At 32.6% G+C, this 21,713-nt stretch overlaps 2 protein-coding genes, 1 long non-coding RNA gene and 1 pseudogene across 3 annotated transcripts; all 4 read right to left on the bottom strand.

Annotated features, from left to right (window-relative positions):
• Positions 1–1,123: 1,123 nt before the first annotated feature.
• On the bottom strand, positions 1,124–2,537 carry LOC140975588 (presenilin-like protein At2g29900). The gene has a single exon (XM_073439375.1). The coding sequence runs from the start codon at positions 2,485–2,487 to the stop codon at positions 1,237–1,239; it is 1,251 nt and encodes a 416-aa protein (XP_073295476.1). The 5' UTR covers positions 2,488–2,537; the 3' UTR covers positions 1,124–1,236.
• A 1,461-nt stretch (positions 2,538–3,998) lies between these two features.
• LOC140975589 (glycerophosphodiester phosphodiesterase GDPD6-like) lies at positions 3,999–7,612 on the bottom strand (annotated as a pseudogene).
• A 1,403-nt stretch (positions 7,613–9,015) lies between these two features.
• Positions 9,016–10,860, bottom strand: LOC140975590 (uncharacterized). Its single transcript, XR_012175003.1, has 2 exons — positions 10,613–10,860; positions 9,016–9,250 (listed from the first exon to the last, which is right to left on the bottom strand). It is a non-coding gene; the product is annotated as an uncharacterized lncRNA (long non-coding RNA).
• A 2,364-nt stretch (positions 10,861–13,224) lies between these two features.
• Positions 13,225–15,319, bottom strand: LOC140975591 (mitochondrial import inner membrane translocase subunit Tim9). The gene is made up of 2 exons (XM_073439376.1): positions 15,066–15,319; positions 13,225–13,635 (listed from the first exon to the last, which is right to left on the bottom strand). Exons 1-2 carry the CDS (start codon positions 15,158–15,160, stop codon positions 13,449–13,451), a joined length of 282 nt encoding a protein of 93 aa, XP_073295477.1. The 5' UTR covers positions 15,161–15,319; the 3' UTR covers positions 13,225–13,448.
• Between the last annotated feature and the right edge of the window lie 6,394 nt (positions 15,320–21,713).

The following is a 21,713-nucleotide window of genomic DNA, read 5'->3' on the forward strand; positions in this document are numbered from 1 at the left end:
CAACCCATTTTTGGTGAATGCCCATTTGAAGTATCATATTTCTTAAAAAAGACCATTCGACCCGATCAAACGCCTTTGACATGTCAATTTTCAGAGCCGCAACTCCATTTTTTCTATGTCATTTGCGCTTTAAGTAGTGCCCAATCAAAAGCTATGATGACATTATCAGTGATGCATCGACCTTGTGTAAAAGCACACTGAGTATCGGAAATGATAAGATTAAGCACACTCTTCCATTGATTTGCGATCACCTTCGAGATGATTTTATATATGACATTACACAATGACAAAGGTCGAAGATCATAGATTGTTGTAGGTCTTTTTTTCTTTGGGATCAACACTATAGAAATATCATCCATGCTTTCTAGTAAGCAGCAATTGTTCAAGAAATCAAGACATGCAGTAGCAACTTTATTACCCGTAATATCCCAATATTTTTTTAAAGAAACCAGGGTTCATATACCATCCGGACCTGGCGATTTATCTGGATGCATGGCGCAGAGACCAGAGAGCATCTTGAATTTCTTTGCTTTCTGCAGGAGGATATGATTCTGATTATCATCAATACATTTAGGGACCAAGGGAATTATGGTGTGATCAATGCTGCCTTTTGATGTGAACAACTTCTGACATGATCGAAAATATGTTCTTGAAGCCCATCACCCCAGTAACAGATTCGTCCATTATCATCAACTAATTGCGATATGGAATTTTTCCGCTTTCTGTTGGAAGCATGGTTCTGGAAAAGTTTGTGTTTGGGTCAGCTGCTTGGAGCCAACAGAGCTTTGCACGTTGCTTCCAAAATGCTTCTTCTTGGGATAATAAGTAACCAAGCCTCTTTTTAGTGTGGCTATTTGAGAATTTCTAAGTTATAGCGGGAGTTAAAGTAGATAAATAAACTCAAATATATTTGACGGATTATGAAGTAACATCAAGCATGCTCCTTCTCTCAGTGGCATTTCAATAATTACTCATTTCGATCACATGTCCTAAATACAGGAAAAATGAGTATAGGCTCAAACTCTAATAATCCAATCTTGATTGAACCTAGAACCATCGAGTTCATGACTACAACTGCTGTAAATCGCCAGTGTGTTGTGTATTCAGAATTTCCGGTTATGGGTGTGAAAAACAACTCTTGCTTTTACATATCACGAAAGGTAAAACCAATGAAAGAAATATGAAAGCAAACACATGAGATTCTAAATCTATCTGCCCAAATGATATGCTTTATTCCTAGAACATCAACAGGTTCACTGAACATTGTAGAACAAAATTTTCAAGCAATAGCCGAGTAAGCAAGTAGAACAACACACCTAGCATGACAGACACAGGAAGTGCTGGCAGAACCTTCCGATACAGTGCAAGCAGCAACAAGGTTATGCCAAGACCAGCAATTATAGCAAGGTAACATGCATATACAGTCATGAAGTCATACATAGCAGCTCTGCCTACTAAAACACTGTAAAAGATGAAGTCACCTAATCCAAGCTTAATCGCACCTGAGGATGCCAGGCCGATTCCTTCTAGCGTGAGGTTCTCACTTGGAGCTCTGTTTTCTGGTGAAGTTAATCGGACACTTATTCGATGCTGAATAAGAGGAGCAACAAGTTCCGAATCCACGCTGGGAAACCGACCTTCCTCAGCATCAACAACCGATGAATATGTCCCCAGGTTAGGGGATATTTGATTGGAGCTAAGCACTTGATTTTCATCTGAACCGCCCCTTCCCTCTCTCCATGACCTTCTCTGTGCCATACCACCAATCAAGCCAGATTCGCCACTAATAACCGGCGGTGCCTCGTAGACTAAAGCTGGAATTTCTTCATCTCTTGATATAGCTAGCTCTACCAAGAGCCTCAAAGGTCCACCAGGCAGCAAAACTGCGGCAAGATCATACAATGCCATGGCAACTAAAAGTACCCAAGTAGTCCATTCGGGTAAAAGGGTAAACCAATAAGCAACCAAAGTCCCAATAACAACCAAATAAGCTTGTGTAACAAATATAGCCATTTTCGACACAAACACAGCCAGGACACCAACAACAGTGAAATTAAACAAAACAACACAAAATGTGATACAGTCAATCGGAAAGCTGAAATCTTGGATCAAAAGAAGAGCAATCTCGCCGCCCAAGAACCCCAGAACAAGAAAAGCAGAGAAACCCATGTAGTATTTCAAGAACTTGGTGCATCTAAAGTAGAAAAGCAGCACTAACAGGAAAGTGACCACCGTCACCATGGCAACAAAAACAAGGGAATTCAAAAGGGCGCCCTTGAATTTGTCCCATATAGAATCTGAGCTGGTTTCTGTGTAGGCTACAGTGGCCATGGATGTGATTGACAAACCATTTGAAGAGGAATCCGGATTGAGTACAGAAACAAGAATCACCACGAAAATCATGCAAATTGACACTGGCGTTACGATTCTGACGATTTCCTCGCCTAGAGTTTCAAGAATGCTTCTGGGTCTTTGATTCCGATCCATCGGCAGAGTTTGGTTTTGTGCTCGACGACACTACATATTGCCATGTTTGAGCATATTTCTTAATCTTATGATTAATTAGTGTAATAAAGTCCAGGAAGACCCCTATTTGCTAAAAAAAAACCTGGAAATATTAAAGAATAACTTTGTTCAAATTTCTTTCTTTTTTTAAAAAAAAATTCTCATAATAAATTATGACAAAAACTTGTGCGAGACGATCTCACGAGTCGTATTTTGTGAGACGGATCTCTTATTTGGATCATCCATGAAAAAGTATTATTTTTTATGTTAAGAGTATTACTTTTTATTGTGAATATCGGTATGGTTGACCTGTCTCACAGATAAAGATTCGTGAGACCGTCTCACAAAAGACTTACTCATAAATTATATTGGATAGAGTTAGTTTTTTTTTTTTAAATAAAAATAAAATTGATCAAAGTTCGTGATTAAATGAATTAAAATTTTATTTAAGAAATACTGTTTAAGAATATAATTTTGTTCATTTGAAGAGGTACCAATAAGCATTTAGAATTTTATGGGATAAGAAAATAAAGTAAATCAATATCCTTGGAAATTAGTCTTAATAATAACATTCATTTTGAGTCTAAATGTTCGAGAAAAAAAATCCTAAAAGGTATGTGATGATTACCCAATTTAATTATTCAATTCAATTATTTATTGTGGTCCAAATAAATTATAAAGGTATAAGTATGCTATACACTCCAAAAAAATATATAAATAGAGAAGAATTCGCGTTATTAGGGGTTCATGATTTTATGCTTAAACTCTCTAACTTTCAGATAATATCTTAAAATTGTTTTATAACTTGAGCATCGGAGTGTCTACGTCGGGCAAACACCGGCGTCTCTGACGTTTGTTTGTGACGCAGATGATAACCCATAAAATTTTTTGTCCACCAGCTACTTGAACTCGTTTACGAGCTAGCTAGAATACTCATCTTCGATTATTTGGATCTGTTTACGAATATGTAGAATAGTCTGGATAATCACAATTTTTTGCTACATCAAAATGTTTAAATATTCGAGAAGCTACAAATTTTAGAAAAGAAAGCACGTAAATGTTATAATTTGTTTTCTGTGTGTAAGCTACCTCCTAGTTGACCATGTCACTGTAATGCATTTGAACTCCAGGAAAGAAAATAAATGAACACAAAAACTCACTGAGAGTATGTGACGAGTCAATTTTGTTAAACGGATCATCAACCTTACCCGAATTATGAAAAAAATATTACTTTTCATTGTAGGCATGAATCAAGTTGACTCATCTCACAAATAAAGATGTGTTATACCGTCTATCTACTCATAAATAAATACTTTCGAAATTAGTATTATTTTCTATGTAGCAATAATCTATAAAGTCGATCGTAGCATTATTTTAGATATCAAAATGCATTTATGTTTCTGTTGTGTTTTTTGCAAACTTTATTTTCTCAACCTCAGAAATATTACAAGGGAGAGAAAATGCAAGCAAGCCAGTTGAACTATACAAGTTGTAGCTGTGAGTACCAGCCAAAAGCAATCGAACAAAATTCTACATTACATAGAACTACTAATGTTTGAACTTTGTGATCATGGATACAATCTTATCTAGTAATTTATAAGCGTCTTCCTCGTCAGACGGGAATGGGGAAGTCCACTCCTGATACTGATGGAGACTGCCTGTGAAATCTGTAAAGAGTCCATCAACACCAATAGTGTGCATCCAATACTTGTATTCGTTATATGGGTCTCCACTGAAGTTGAAGTGCAGAAACTGGTTCTCGTTCCGGAATGTGTAGGGGTGCACCTGAATCAAAACACCATGTTAAGATGCTTTTGGTTCTTGACATATTTGTTGAGATTGTAAATAAAGTAACATCAACTAATATGAAAATATCTCGCGCAAATGACACAATCTTTGAGTTTAGAGATGTCTATAAAGAATACTCGGTATTTGTACCTGAAGATTATGAGTGTGTGCCCTAGCTACAAGATCGGAGGGCGTTTGCAGATAATTATCTGATGCTGTAACAAGGGTATCCTTCCAAGGTCCGATTCCCACAACATATTCTTTGATAAAGTCGAGATATTTATCTGAAGTGATCTCCCAAAATGACTGTCACAACATAAGTATTCGTGTCACATTTCTAGCATTAGATTGAGAATATATACAGATAACAAGAATCTTGAGTTGATGCAAGAAAGGATTTTGTCTTGCGAGTGAAGACAATTTCATAAAGCAACGAATACAAAAACTAATCTGCCGAACATAGTAAGCATCATGCAATTCTCTGTGAACATGAAAAACTAGTTGATACCGCCATATGACGGTCAAGATGGCCAATCAAACAGAAATTTTGCTCAAGGAGTTTTTCTCAAACTTTATAGCCTACAATGGGATCAGATTATCATTAAAATTAAAACTCTTTGTATTTCATGCTTTGGATTTTGGAAAGAATTTGTGAATAACTTAAATAATAGCCAAAATTCTACCCCAAGAAGGACATGAACTTGTTAATATCTGGCCAGATGTAAAAAGGATGAAGTGAATAGTATAGACCTGATTTGTATCCTGAGTAGGCATCGTTGTATCATCAATAAGAAAAATCTTGGGCACATCAGTCAGGTTGGATATATAGGTAAGAGAAGTGGGTGCAAACGACTGAATAAAAACAGGTTGTTTCAACCATTGCTTTGACAAATAGGATCCCTTATATCCGTATTTCTCGAGTGTCTTGACTAATTTATCCTCAAATTTCTTTCCACCTGACCATCTCACCTGCCCAAACAAGTAGTGTAAACACCGGACGAGTCAACATTTTTTAAGACAAATAAGTCGTCAGTTTATCATTCACATCTGTTTCTCAAAATAAGATAGGGTTGTAATAAGAAGAAAAGAAGGAACTTACATGTTGATTGATAAATACTGGATTTTTTATCTCTGGATATATTCCAACAACTCGTGGTGCATCAAGAGCGATTGAAATAAACTCTTCAAAAGTGATTATAGGAAATTTACCTGCAAAGTGATATGAAAGAAATTGCAGGTGTTAGCTTTTCTGTTTCGGACATAATGTGTTTCATATTTATTTTCATATTGTACCACATCGTACCATTATACTGCTGATCCCGAAAATGATATCTCTGCTTCACTCGCAACGATTTTAACTCTTCTATGGTGAAATCAACTGGACATCGTAACAGCAAATATAAAAAATTTGAGCTACAAAAAATAAGCAAAAAATATCGTACTGTGACACAGATGAATTATGGCAAACAAACAAAGATCACACCTTAAAGTTCACCTCGATCAGATGCATGAAATGTGAAGATAGCAATTGCCAGAAAAATATGTCCAGTTCTGATTGTGTTCTAACCTGTGAAATAGCCGGTAATATTGTCCCCTTGAACCTCATAAGTCCTCTTTCTATCAGAGAATTCCTTGTGCATAGCTATATCAGTTGTATCATCAAGGTTTAAATCATGGAAGCATATAAGAACACCATCTTTCGAAGACAAAATATCAGACCCTATGAAATCAGCACCTTCTTCGATAGCTCACTGCAAGTTAGTTTATCACATATATATCAAATATGACAGTAGCATGCAGAAAATATAGCTAATCAATCCAATGTTGATAAAAAAAATATTCAAGTCTCGTACTAGTTCAAAAAGTATTAACTACTACTGAACCATGATATCGAGCATGATGCATTTGGGATCATGATGTTAATTTCATGGAATTAACTGAATTAATTAATTACTGATAACGAGAACGAACTTCAGCAAGACAGGTTGGACAACAATAATCAGCACATATATATATGGAAGGTACAGGAAAATATACCATGTAAGCAGCAGCTGTTTCTTCGGGAATTTCTCCATTCGAACCACGATGTGCAATGTTATATGGACGAAATGTTTGAAGTGGCTGTCTGCTTCTGTCATTTCTTCTGCTGGGAAGAGGGTAAAGAACTCTTGCCGAGCACCCAACAATCAATAGAAGAAAAAAGAAAGGGGCATGGCCTGCAAAGCAATGCAGGACATATAAAACTGAGCGCTGGGAACATAGGTACGTGGTGCCAATCTTTTTTTTTGTAGTATTGAAAGGAAAATTTTACATAGTATCAGCTTGAAGCACACAATTGTAATACAATACTTCGTAGAACATGAAACAAAATTACCAACTGATAGAGACAAGCATTTTACAGAATTAAACGACACAACACAGAATTTTAGTTAAATTAAAATAAAGAGATTAGCAAATTCCTACTATGTAAGGTTGTGTAAGAGTAAACCACATCAACAATAGCCATCAGATAAGCTAATTCGAGCACGTAAAATCTTTTCAGGCTATGTTGTCCTTCTGAGGCTGTTTCTTCCATAAACACAACAAATACGCACCAGCTGGCAGTTTTCCACTCAAACTTAACAAGCATGAGCAAAAATTCATGTCACCGACTACAAAGCTCCAGACTTTTAACATCCAAACCGACTGTCATCAACGAAATCTGAGTACAAAATACCAAAAATCAGATTGATTTGATCGAATGCTTGATGCCCCTGTAGCTCAAGTTGCTCCGATTGTATGAATCATCAAATACTATCTAATTTTCCAACAAATTTTTAAACAGAAAAATGTTCAAACACAACTCAGTTCAGACATTGCTGACACAGAAGTAAAATTCATGAAAATCCCACAAAACCCAGCTCGCCAAAACTTCTAAAGTTCGATACATTCCAAAAAGCAGCAATATACGTAACAAAGCAGATTCAACATTTAATCATGCATTCTACCGAAATTTAAAAAAAGAAGCAAAAGCTATATCTTTAAACAAACTAAATCAGTAAATTATCCTCATAATCTCTCTGTACGATCACAAGAAACATTGAAATGCAGAAAATTGATACTCACAGAACGAACCCATTAGCTCTGGTGTTGATCCCGTTTTTCCTCTTGCCTCTTTGAATGCTCTTTAAATACAAATTCTGATTCAAATGTTTCCTCGTTTCTTCATTATATATCGTCGCGAATGCGGATTCTTTGCCTTGGATCTACATAAACTATGCGAATATTCAATATTCCAACCATCGACGGAGAAAGCATGCGAGAGAGAAGGCCGTCTCAATGAGATGACAGATGAATATAGACCGTCGATAGAGGGGGTACGCATGCATTGGAGGGTCTTGATTATTTTAGGAATTTAGGCCTTTAATTCTTCGACTATTTTGTGTTGGTTTGACTGCTGATGGCAAAGGAAGCACACAATTTGTTCTTATTTTTCTTTAAAAAGATTCATTTGTTCTTATTAAATAATCGACAAAATATCAATTTTAATCTTGTATATATTATATGATAAAATTTTATTTTTTTGTTAAATTAATTATAATCTTGTAACGGTTATGTTTTGACAATCAATTTCAAGCTATTTAGCCAAATTTAAGTGAATAAGTTATTAATATCATTATTAATTTTTTAGAATTATATTGATAAACACATTTACATATCACGATATACTCGTAATTATAAAATTTTAACAATGATATCATTCATTTAATTATTTTTAATTATCATGATAATAGATGACTAAAAATTTCAAGTCTCAATAGTCAATACAGACATTGTCTAGATATAGAGACGGTATATTGTGAGACGGTCTCACGAATATTTACTTATGAGACGGGTCAACCCTATCGATATTCACAATAAAAAATAATATTGTTAGCATAAAAAGTAATACTTTTTCATGGATGACCCAAATAAGATATATGTCTCACAAAATACGATCATGAGACCGTCTCACATGAGTTTTTGCATTTGGGTCAACTTTTTATGAGCATCTTCATTCTTTTTGGAATAATAATATTCATAATCTAACATTTCCCGAGTGATTAATGAGATGGTAGCCATAATATTACCCAATGATATTTATTCGTTATCGTAAAAAAAATTGTGAACATCATATTTAAGAATAAATATGAATTGTTGAATGTATATTTCACATAATATCTTTAGATAGGTTGAACCCAAACCACACGAGAGCTCTATTCTCACGATAATCATTGAAATTAGTCATCAAAATCTCAAAGTGGTCTAACAATATCTTGACTCTCATTAGGAGCAAAGACCCTCAAGATTCATTAAAAACAGGCTTCCTACACTTGCAAATTACAATAATCGAAAATAAAAATGGTTTGCGATCATATCGATTGCACGGGACCGGTGACTTTCGACCAATATTGGTGTTGGCAATCAAGAAGATTATCTGCATCCCAAAAAACATACTTCTTTGGTTGATCCAAATAACTCCCAAAAGGTACTCACATACCAGGACATGTCCTGTTTGAGATGATGGTTTCTTTATCTCCATGGCAATGGTGAACTAGTAAAACATTCAAGAAACAGCAACAAGATGGGAATATCTTATACTAACTCTTCACCCTCACTTCGGTACGAGAACCAAGAGGAAAGGGTGTAAAACAAGGAATTTAGAATAAATTTCAAGTGCATATGCAAAAAAAAATTCTGAAGTTCTTCGTTGCAATTAAAATTTCATTGATGTAAAACTTGTTTCACAACAGTTGGTCTAAGAAACATTGATTTAGAAAATGATTAATGGAAAGTGAAAGCAGAGCCAAAACGAGCCACCACACTGAAATATCTAGGCACTTGGTAGTGCAGTTCATTTTCATATGGCCATCATATAACCATACTGGCGCATCAAGACAATGGAGCCAGCAAAGAGCCCAAACGCACGGAATAACTTCTGAAATGAGAGAAGAATGGGTCAATGAGTTACATAAAAAAAAAAAAAAAAAAAAAAAAAAAAAAAAAAAAAAAAANAAGCATATAGCAGAGCGATTTAGAACCGTAAATTTCGGCCTATAATAAAAAAATACTCACAAAAGTAAGACTGATGTTGAAATTTTTGGATCTAAGAAAGTGGTCGGCCGTAAGCAAAGAAAATGATTTCTACGAATTTCTTAAACACTAAATCTTCCAACGAACCAATGAAACAACAAAAATATGGTTATCCACAAAACTGCAAATCCTTTGCACAAAAAGATAACTGAACAGGTTGTAATGTTGGTATATTAAATTGGAATCCGAATTGGGAGAGTGAAAAACATCATAAAAATTTGCCATTCCTCATACCAATCCATTTGGTATTCAACATTATTCCCCACCTTTACGATGGATCATATCATTATATTCCCCTCACAAATTCCTCGAGGCAGGTGAAAATGGTGAAAACTAATTTTCATGGAATTTTCTTTCCAAGATTATTGGAAGATGTCAAGGCTTTGCTAACTCAGGATTATTGTGTAGAGATGGTTCATATTTATTGCGCGGGGAATCAAGCTGTGGATTGCCTCACAAATTTTTCCATTAATAGTTGTCAACAAATTCTCTTTTTTGATGCATTTCCTTCTAGTCTAGAGAATATTCTTCGCTGCGATCTCATCGAAATAGCTTATCCACAAATTTGCATGTTTTAGCTTTCTTTTTTGGTTTGTTTTGATTTGTTCCTTTTCTGTATTTGGGTCGTTATACCCTGTTCTTCTAGCAAAATTAGTCCTTACAATAGGATATCTTCACATTTCTTTCAAAATCAAAGAAACAAAAAAGTTTTCGCAGTCCAACATCCAAAAATACCCTATTGGAAAGATAGCAAACCCTGCACTAAAAGAGGCTGGAAAATGTCTAAGCAGCAGTGAGCGAGGCAATCCATTCATATCTACCTCCACCATCCATATTCCCAGAGATCTAATTGATTTCATGATTTTGTAGGAGTAAAAACAAGCAATCAATATACACTCCACTGGTTTCGAAAAACTGAAAAATGTTTTCCCTGTCAATTCAAACAGCCAGAACGCTCATCGAATCTCAAAAAATGCTAAACAATAATTACTTTTATTCCATAAAACCAACGATCAGATGTAAAAATCTCAGCTGCAAAACATACAAGGAAAAAGTTCCTCATCCCAGTGATCATAAATAAAACTCAACCTATGGGAAAATAAATTCACGTTAATGCCAATTTTATCTCCAATAATAAAGAAAAATTTAAACACCGAAAGAGATTACAGAAGCAATAGAATAAGGTGATTAAAAAATAGTAAAATACCATGTTGAGCTCCCATTTTTCAGGGTCATGGACTTGAGAGTGCCAAAAAGCTTTGATATTCTCCACCGATAACACTCCATCCGCCATCGGAACGCCTTCTTCCTCGCTTTTCTGCTACCCACGGCGGAAATAACTCGAGTGAGTTTTTTCACTGCGTGTAGATGTTAGGGTTTTGAATCGGGGTTTTAGGGAGAGAAACCAGAAATAGAGGGGCCCCAAAATAATTATTGAATTTTTTTTTATGAAGATTGAAATAAATAATAAATCGGTTAATTAAATCGAACACACTTCGAACCCTAAACCTAGATCATTTTTTTTCCAACTCCAAAATCATATCTAGAACTGAGAATTTGTAGCTCAATTTCCGTTACGTTCTTATAAATAAAAGGTCAAAAACAAAATCGAAATCAGAATCGAGAATTAATTTTAAGTTTAACTTTAAGAGAAGATCTAATATAATATTGTCTCACAGATTTTAAATAATATTTTTTAATAAGTTGATACACATCATATATGAGATCAAAATTGACTCGTGACGGTTTAATAGGAGTTTTGTGTAAGTTTAAAGTCGTAAATTATACACACATAATTCAATATTGTTTACTATTTATACTGCATCTAAAGTAAATTTAAACTTTTTGCAATTTAAAAATTAATATGTACCAAGGTAGTATTTTCAAATTCACATGAATCATCTAATTTGACATTAAATATCTAATTGTGTTTTTTTACTAATAACCAGGAGTACAATTGAAGTCTACATCAAAGTCAATCCATCATATCATGAGACTGAAAATATAAACTAATGGTACAAATATAACACATGTGTGTATGTATATATATTGTCTTTCCAAATTGAATTCTAGAATCATTTATGTGTAACAACTTTGATATACAATTATCTATATTACCCGTAACTTTGAACGTCATCATTCACATTTGGTACAACTTTTCTTTGTAGTTTTGTTATATCTCCTAATTGAATAATACTTCGTATTTTTTGTTTTCGATTTATTTTCTCAAATAGCGTTGCTAAGTTGTCTTATTTTGAATGTGAAATTTATGACATCTTTTATGTATTTCTATTCTATGTTTTTTTGTATTATCTTTTAGAGTTATGTTACATCTTTTGATTGACTTCTTATTATATCCACTGCGAACTTTTACAGGTTGAAGAGAAATAAATGAACTTTGGATAGAAAAATGATAAAAGAATCAAAACAATTCTTCATACGACGGTTGATTTGAAAAGAAAAATTTAGAAAAGGTAATGATGTTTTAAACCAAAACATCTATCATTAAAGATAACTATATTGTATATTTTTTCATGAATTTGAGATGACATGAGATGATATAATCATAATTAAATTTGTTCATTCTTATAACATTACATGTAGAACAAGTATTACTACATCAAAACAAGCATCATGGAAATTGAAAATAAATCAATCCCGCAGTACGAGGCATGTTGTAATTGTTTCAAATCTATTACCAAAACTACCAATGAGTTTGATTGCACATATTGTGTGAAGCTGAATATCGATATCAACTGAAGGTATTCCAACTATAATTAACTTCACATGTTTAAAAACATTTAATTAATGTGTATATTTTCTTACAATTAATTTTTCAGATACCGGATAACAATGATGATCTAAAATGAAAATGAAATAGCTAGGGTGTTGTTGCTCGAAGAAGTTGTTGATACATTTATTGTTTGCTCCATCAAAAAATATATTGGCATGCATACTAAAGTAAATTAAAGCATTTATTTGAATACCATTATAATAATCTAATAAACATTTCCAAATAACTACAAATTTTATATTGCAGAAAAAGGTAATGTGAAGCATATAACCATACTTGATCAACCAAGCAAAGAAGATTACAAATTTCTTTTCAAGTTAGACAAGTATGTCTCAACCACAAGAACGAACACAAAGGGTGCAAAAGAAAGGGCAAAATAAGTACAACATGAAGATAAGAAGACAACAAACACAAAAAAAAAATGACAAAGCCATAGAAAAAGAAACAAGATATATCATGTTCCAAAGGAGAAAACCATACAAATTCAAGATGATGAAAAAATTGTTAATTTCAATAAAAAATAGAAAACTTAAACAAAACAGTCACATAAAGATGATTCAAAAACTGAAAATTAAACAAGAAAAGATTTGATAATATTTTTTATATTATGAATTTTCAATAGAAAATAAAACTTTCGATTTTACTCAATATAACAGTTTTATGTCCACTTATTCCTTATAAATTATGTCATTCGACATTTATTCATCACGTACGACGTGCGTGTTACTTGGTTAAGAATAAATATACTAGAACAATTCATTTTCAATCAATGAAGCTTCAATTTCTCATCGACAAAGAAGTTAAAACAACGATTTTGAGAAAAAGCTGATGCTAACATATATAAAATATTTTTATCATTAATAGAATACTACTCAAAATTTAGAAATTGTGACTTTAGATTTTTTGCTTAAAAGTACAAAAACAAACTGTTTAAATTAGTGCATGCACCTAAACATTATAACTGCTTATACTTTACAAAAAAAAAAAAAAAAAAAAAAAAAAAAAAAAAAAAAAACAGAGAGAGAGACTCAGAAAGCGGAGTTCCATATTATTACTTCGATATAAAATCTAGTCGTAAATAACAATTCTTCAGCAAAAATACTGCTTTCTTGCACCAGGAAAAGATAATCGGAAACCTTGAATTCAAAACAATCTTTGGTGACTAAATAATGTTGCATCCCGAGAGGTTTGAAGTAAACATAAAACCAATATTCTCAGAAAAAGACCAGACACACATGGAAAAGGCATCCTAATCTTGTGTAGCAGCACCCTGGTTTAGCTCTGCAAATCTCATGCCAACACGCATAGAGTGTTTCAGGAACTTCTCGGCACATCTGCGAACACAAGTTTCCTCTTGCTTGTCAAGAGTTTTGCGACGGAAAGTGTCAACACAGTCGGTGAAACATCTCTCCACCAATGAGTTATACATCCTTAAACTGCAGAATAAACACATGAAAATATTAATTTCACCGCCATTTCAAATATATATTGTGTTTTTTTTTATGTAAACCAACCATTCAAATTCATCTGAACCGGTGTGTGATAATTCTCAACAGACAAGACTTGGGTCAGATACAATAATTTGGTCCATAAACACAGAAAATATACAATACTTCTCATAAAACAAGAATCCACGATAGGACACTTTGGTCTACATATGAAAAAAACGAAACTCAGTTTCTGAACTGTACCAATGCGTAAAAAATGTAAAAAAAAAAAAAAAACAAGACTCCGTGTTGGATGCTATTCCAGAGACAGAATCAAAAGAAAAAACAATCTAATTCAGGAAAATTCATAATGAAAATACTAGTGCTAACAGACAAGACAAGTACATATAGGAACACAATACATAGAGGAGAAAACAAACCACCACTTTCAAGTATTAGTTATGCACATATTACAGAACACTTGGGATATCAAGTTCCCCATAGAATTATTACAAGATAAGTACAAGCATACAAGCTTTCTTTTTTTAAACAACAGAGCACTAAGCATACAAGCTTTAAAATCTCTCAAACACCAAAAGACAGAAAATACATTGATTATTATATCCACAAAAGAATGCAAGTTGAGTAAAACGTATAGTTTTAGGAAGCCTGCCATGCAATTGGGAGTTAAGGCACATCCGTGCATAGCCATACGTACAGAAAGAGATAGACAGGGGGACTGTAACATACCTCTGGACCATGAAACCCCAGACACACAAAATTACTCTAGTCAAGCTCGAAAGAAAGGTTAAGCAAAACTCAGATACAGAAAATAATGCCAAATTACTACAGAAAGATTTCGACAAGTTCAAATAAGCAACAAGTATGTACACAAACATTCTTAGTTCAATCATCTATCTTAAATATAAGAGATGGAGTATTAATTTGATAGAGATCAAAGGGAGGAATACAAAATTAAACATCAGTGAACCGTTTAGCGCGAGGGACACGATTCCACATCCTCGTTTAATCTAAACGTAGAGTTTGGCTCAAGAATTACAACAATTGGAGTTAAAATTGATTATATCTTTCAATTTATTATCCATATATTGTAACTCCTTCATTATTAAGATGACAATATTATTAATTATCCTCATAGTATTATGACAAATTATCTCACACTCCCAGAAGAATAAGCACATTCAATAAGAAGGAAAAATTAAATGTTGACAGTAAGCCTAAGGCAAAGAGTACAACAAATTTGCATCTTAGATAAAAATAAAAAAATTTGAACGGAAACAGCAAATAATTTTAGACACATGCTCACAAAATAAAGCTGTGCCTATCTTCAATTCATCATCGGAACAGGAGAAAATCCGAAACTTACAACAAAAACCCCAAAATTCTGCCTCGGACAAATTAGGTTAGCTGGTGCATACCTGTCGCGGATTTGGAGCTGGTCGATCATGGCCGTCATTCGGAGCTTATCTTCCTCCGGAAGAGCGTCCAAATCTCCAAGCATGCTCTTGTCCATTTTGGTGACTTCGGGAGAGTGCAAACTGCGATGCACGAAGTATAACTTTATTGTGCAGGGATCGATGTTCTCTAAAACCCTAACTTCGGGACTCGGGAGGAAGAACAATGCAGTTGAGTTCACCGTGTTTTAAGAGAAAGAATGAACGGACACGATTTGTGACATCGGGCGGCTCAAAATAACTCAAAACTTGGAGAACAATTATCTCACATTAGGGTTGACACCTTCCCGACTAGTTTTCAAGTTTTTTTGGGTTTGGGATCAAGTTCGAGGATTTTTTAAAATCTTCGAAGTAGTTTGAGATAGATATGAGATACTATCTTCATCTCCGAACCCGTTCCGAAACTAATATTAATAATATTATTAATGTTGATATTAATATTATCACTAATAATAATAGATAATAATAAGTGTTGGTTTTAGAAAATCTCTGAACACACCCTCGTCTTGTTTTATTAATATTTTGAAACGAGGATGAGAATTTGATCCTCATAGTTTCGGGTTCAAGGAAAGCGGGGACAAAGACGAGTGTGAAAGTGGGGATGGAATTCAGGGACAATAATGAGGATGACAAACCTGCTCTCGCCCCGCTCCATTACAATCCCTACACACTTGTATATGCACTTTTGGTACGACACTTCATGTTCACCGTTTAGATGACACTTATATATAAAATATGATGAAATATATCAAAATTATATATCCACTAGATAGATGTTAGATGAACACAATGAAAATACAATATATATTCGAAAAAAAATTTCTTAAGGTTCATTTTTTTTTAGCAAACTAGTTTATTTTTTCTGGTGTCATATTTCTAACATTGATATTTTAAACTCGAGACTTAATTATAACAATCATTTCTTCAACTAAACAAAAGAAAATAAATTATTTTATTTTTATCAGAACAAAAATTAATCGCTAATTATTTTCACATATTAAACGCGTAAAAAATATTTATTATAAAATAAAATCATATATTAAAACGGTATATATTATATAGAATATATATTTTAACGTAGCATGAAACTGAATTAACGAATATGATAATTTTCTGGGTTTTTCAATATTTAATATTTTAATTAAATTGAGGATATTAATTAATGTAACTGTGATTAATTGGTTGGTTTTTGTCTCTGAGAGATGAAATTGCTAGTGTATAAAAATGCAAGGTTGAGAATGAAATTATTCGAAATGCAAGGATGAAAGTAAAATTAATTTTACCTGATTTTTGGGCCAAGTCTCTACCGAAGCCTGATAAGAATTGAGCCCAATTAATAACAAATACTTCTTTTATTTTTTCGATCGTCTCGAATGTATAATTTATTTTTTATATTTAATGCAATTTTATATTCACAAAAATTTATGTGAAATGGTCTCATGGGTCAATTTTATGAAACATATATTCTATATGGGTAATACATTAAAAAGTATTATTTTTTATGTCAAATATATTAATTTTTATTGTAAATATGGATATAATTGATCTAAAATGATACGTGAGACCGTCTTACGAAAGACCTATTTTTTTTTATATTTTATTAATCAAGTCTAGAAAAACGTGAAATAACTTTTCGAATGAATTAATTATGGATAAAATATGAAGTTTGTCGATGCAAACTAAATTATATATTTGTGACTGATAGAGCAGATAATAGAACTTGTGATATTTTATTTATAATTTTTTATATAATTTTTTTATTTATATGTTCCACAAATGTTTGAATAATTTGACTCAAATTTCTATTTTTTAATTTATTATATGGTCTGCCAATATTTTACTTAAATTTTAATTTATTTGTTCTGACAATGTTTGAATTATTGGTAGCATATTTTTGTCATTGGCCATTAATTGCACTTTTGGCCACCTCGCCAGGGGTATGCTGGAAATAACTGTCTGCAAAGAAAATGACTTATCAAACAATAATTTTTATTGAGTGGGTCTCATCACAGATCCTAATCTGTGAGACGGGCCAACACTACCCATATACAAAACAAAAATTAATACTCTTAGCATAAAAAGTAATATTTTTTCATGGATGACCCAAATAAAAGATCCGTCTCACAAATACGACCCATGAGACCGTCTCACACAAGTTTTTGCCATTTTTATATTATATTTCTTCCCATCCCTCCTATTTTAGGGTTTTAAATCATTCTCCCACTTCTAAATTTTTAATATAAATAAATTTTATTAGATTGTATTTGGATCGATTGATTTGCGTTTCATTGATTCAAAATTCTTTAAGTCGTATTTGGATCAATGGGAATTATTTAAAAATATATGTTTAAAATTTTAATGACTTGTTTGATATTTAGACAAGCTAGGGAATATTGAAGTTTTTTGGTCTTAATATATGTTCTTATGTTTTCAAATTTCGGCATTAGTATGTTATTTTTTTGTTTTTGTGATCTGAATAATTTTTTGCGTCGTGGCACTGATGTTGTATTAATCCTGATAAAAAATTACTAAATTTATCAAAAATTAAAATATATATGGCTAAAACTGAAATTCGGCAACATTTATTATCAAAATCGGAAAATAAACAAATATACAGAACTAAAATTGTAATATTATCAAATGATAAACTATTACAAGTCTCTTAACAAGCTTCGTGGATATAATAATATTTAAATAATATAATCGAAATATTCGTTTTAAAATGAATTTCTTCGTGTCTAATATTACACAAAAACTTATGTGAGACCGTCACATGACTCAATTTTGTTAAACAAATCTCTTAACCAGCCCGATCCATGAAAAGTATTATTCTTATGCCGAAAATATTACTTTTTCTTCTAAATATGGACCGAATCAACATATCTCACTGATAAAAATATGTGAGACCGTCTCACGAGAGACTCACTTTTAATATTAAACTCGTATATCATACGTATAAATATGGTATATAAATATTCCTAATATTTTAGGTGTGCTAATATATATAAAATTAATTACCTCATAACTTATTTATGTTACAAAAAAAAAAATTACCTCATAAATAAACGTACAAATTTTATTTTATTTTTTGTGAACGTAAATATGCTTACTATTTTAGTTGCGCTTATTATTTCATTATTTGTCCTCGTTACGAAATTATCTTTGTTATATATATAATATCGCCTTAGCTCGGATTAATTACTTTTTGAAAATATTATATGATTATTCTAATATATTAGAAAATATGAAATATTTTTGAAAAAAAATATGTCAAAATCAGATAAAAAAATTAATCAATAAAATAAATAAATAAATAAATAAACAATGCAGTCCCAAATGCACGGTATTCTCTCACCCATATATCTAAACACATGGTAAAGATGATGGCACGAGCACACAATGGGATAATGTCAGAGTTAACGAGTAAGTGAGTGTTTGTTCAATGATCATGAGTTCGATTTTTCCTATCCACGTTTTTTCGGACGAGTTTGTTGCACATGACTTGTCTAATACGATTTACTTGATTAACATGGTTTGCTTGTTATTACGTTAGTATATGAGTTTATCCGCCGGCGCACACAAAAACAACCAATACGAGTTACATCATCATCCAAATAAATGATGGCACGATGATTGGTGAGGAGTGATTGACAAATAAAAATTGAGGTGATATATTATTAAATTTTCGCATTTTTTAATAATTAATTAATATAAATCCAAAAATAAAAATAAAAATTTAATATAATATTCCCATTTCTTTGCTCAACTTGCATGCATGTTGTTGGGAATTAATATGCTTTATTAATATCTGAGTTCGACTAAAAATTTATTTTGTTTAATCTAATCTTCTTTTTATACACTTTGGGAAATAAATATGGTTTTGTACTTTTACTTTTTATTACAAACCACAGTTTTTGAAAATAAATACTTCTAACTCTTTGAAAATATTTTTTTTCCACAATGTGGTACCATTTTACGGAACAATTTTATGACGGATCTTTGATCCGATCAGACACATGAAAATCTCTTTAATATCAAAAGTATTATTTTTCATTGCATGTATGGATCAGATGGACTCGTCTCATGGATATTGATAAGTGAGACTTTCGCAAGCGACGTACTCTTTTTTTAATGAAATCGGGGAGTGAAAAATAAGATGGTGGAAATTTGATTCGAATGGCCGTGGAAATTTGATTCGCTTGAGATATGATTGATTAAGCTTGGTTCTTAACCAGGTCGGTTTATCAGTATCATCCCGATCAGGGTTATAACCTGGTGAGTTTTCTCGTATCCGTAATTTGATCTTATGTACTCGACAATGTAAAGGGTATATTTGGACAATGAATCTACTTCGATGTGTACTTGGTAAACTACAGGATCACTACGTTAGTAAAATAAACTACATTGAGCAAATTCTGATAAATATAAAGAGACGGGTACGTGCTTCATGTCGGCACCCCAACCCGGCCACCAAAAGTTAAAATAATATTACATTAAAGTTTTTTTTTTGGTGGGGGGAAATTGGATATATACAAGTTGGTTGATGCAATCTCAGTGCAAAATTGATGTGTGGTCCTGTCTGAGTACTAAGTGCAGAAGCTTTAAAGAACCTAAAAATGGTCCATCGTCTATATATGAACTAGATACTACTATTATCTCATCCAGCTAACCATCGAACCTCCCAAAAGCATTCACCACAATTATTATAATTTAATACCAATTTAAAAAAAAATTTATTTTATAATTCTTAATTAATCTTGATTTAGGGTAAAAAAATTCAGTCATGTAACTTGCGTGTAGAGTTTGTCAAGATACGCTAGATTCGTCGGGTTGGCTGTAGGACCGAACGTTTGTCGTTTTACCAAAAGCTATAGCTATTGCTAATGGTGCAATTCAAATCTTTTAAATCGCAAAGCAGCTTAAGTACCATGGTTCGACAGCTCTACCAAGCAGGGACAATTATTGCACCCAACAATCTCCCTCCAATAATTGCACTCCTTGCAATCAATGGGAATCGAACCCGTGACCTTGGCTCTGATACCAATTGTAGGACAGATCGCTTGTCGCTTTACCAAAAGCTATAGCTAGTGGTAATGGTGCAACTCAAATCTTTTAAACCGCACAGCAGCTCAAGTACCACGGTTTGACCGCTCTACCAAGTAGGGACAATTATTGCACCCAACATTGGCCGTCCCGTCCCGTCAAAGAGACGAGTTTGGTTGGCAATTTCTTAGCTCGCCCAAATGTCAGACCGGCCCACGCACCCACAAAATTGTGGGTTGTGAGACAACTCGTCCCAACCCGCCAAACATAACTAAAAATTGGAGGGTTGCCCTGCCCTGTCAAATAGATGGGTTGGGTTGACAATATCTCAACGTTCCAAATGGCGGAAATGGTTGGTTGAGATATTGCAGACCAATCTATTTTGACAACTCTATTTGCGTGCTTTTCCCATTTTCAGTCCAATTATCGGTTTAATTTAAAATCTTAATCTACTAATTTCTGTTTTTTTCTTCCAATTTTAGTTCTTTTCATCAGAATGCTAACGTGACTCCGGAAAATGATATTATGTCACCGACATTGTTGACTTGACTAACATTAAAAAAAATACAAGTTATTAGACTAAGACCGTGAATTAACCGATTACGTAACATAAAATGTGCGATTACATAACCAAAATGTGCTTTTCCCTTGAGTTTACTATGTGTATTTCTTATATGCATTAAGGTTTATAATGTTTGTTTTGTACTATATTGTTTTACTTGAGAATAGTTTTTTTGTGTATTTATTTTTTTTATGGTTTATAATGTTTATATTCTTATATTTTTTTTTCTTTCTGAAAGGTGATAATTTTGTTGATTTTAGCATTTAATTTTAATGAAACCGCCATTTTTACTCAAGAAAAAAGTGTTTTAAAAATTACAAAAAACTAATTACGTGAAGAAACAATCTTTAAATAACATATACATATTCTGATATTCATTTATTTTTATGGGAAATTGATTATTCTAACCCATTTCAAAGTCATAATTTTAAAAATAACATTCTTTACTAAACATTTTATATTATGTCTTGTATAATTGAAATATCCTATATTGTCCTTTTTTATTCTAAATTATTTGCTCCAATTCTTTACTGTTTAGTTATCAGGAAAAAATAAATTAATAAAGATGCAAATTCATGCCAATTTCCATCGACCTCATTCTCCTTCTCCGCCATTGCTCTACATTTCTGTTCATTATTTCAAGTAAGTTACTTTACAATCATTGTTCAATCTATGTTCTCAATTTTTATGCACTTTTAAACTTGCATCATTCAATATTTGATAACTAATTAAAATCTAATCTTAAGATAACTCAACATATGAGGTTCCATCGGAGACTGTTCGAGTCAACCATTACCCTGTGACATTCCATCAATTCCCAATAATTAGGTCCTAGAACTCAGGTTTATGTGATCAGTTTGTATGCTTCAAAGCTCCTAAAGTATGGAATTGATGAGAGAAGAAAAGATATTGAGAAAGAAATTGATGGTGAGTAGGGTTTAAAAGATATATTTGTAATTTGATATAATAGAAATATTATTTTGATAAATTAACTTAATTGAAGGCTA

This window comes from Primulina huaijiensis, chromosome 4, assembly GCF_012295235.1.
Source record: "Primulina huaijiensis isolate GDHJ02 chromosome 4, ASM1229523v2, whole genome shotgun sequence".
Taxonomy (NCBI): Eukaryota; Viridiplantae; Streptophyta; class Magnoliopsida; order Lamiales; family Gesneriaceae; genus Primulina; species Primulina huaijiensis.

What these genes read in the sequence shown, in the direction of transcription:
- LOC140975588 (XM_073439375.1), bottom strand. Translation starts at nt 2,487, where the DNA reads ATGGATCGGAATCAAAGACCCAGAAGCATTCTTGAAACTCTAGGCGAG.
- LOC140975591 (XM_073439376.1), bottom strand. Translation starts at nt 15,160, where the DNA reads ATGGACAAGAGCATGCTTGGAGATTTGGACGCTCTTCCGGAGGAAGAT. An exon ending in CAGCTCCAAATCCGCGACAG is followed by an intron (nt 13,636 to 15,065) that starts GTATGCACCAGC and finishes TTTATTCTGCAG; the next exon opens with TTTAAGGATGTATAACTCAT.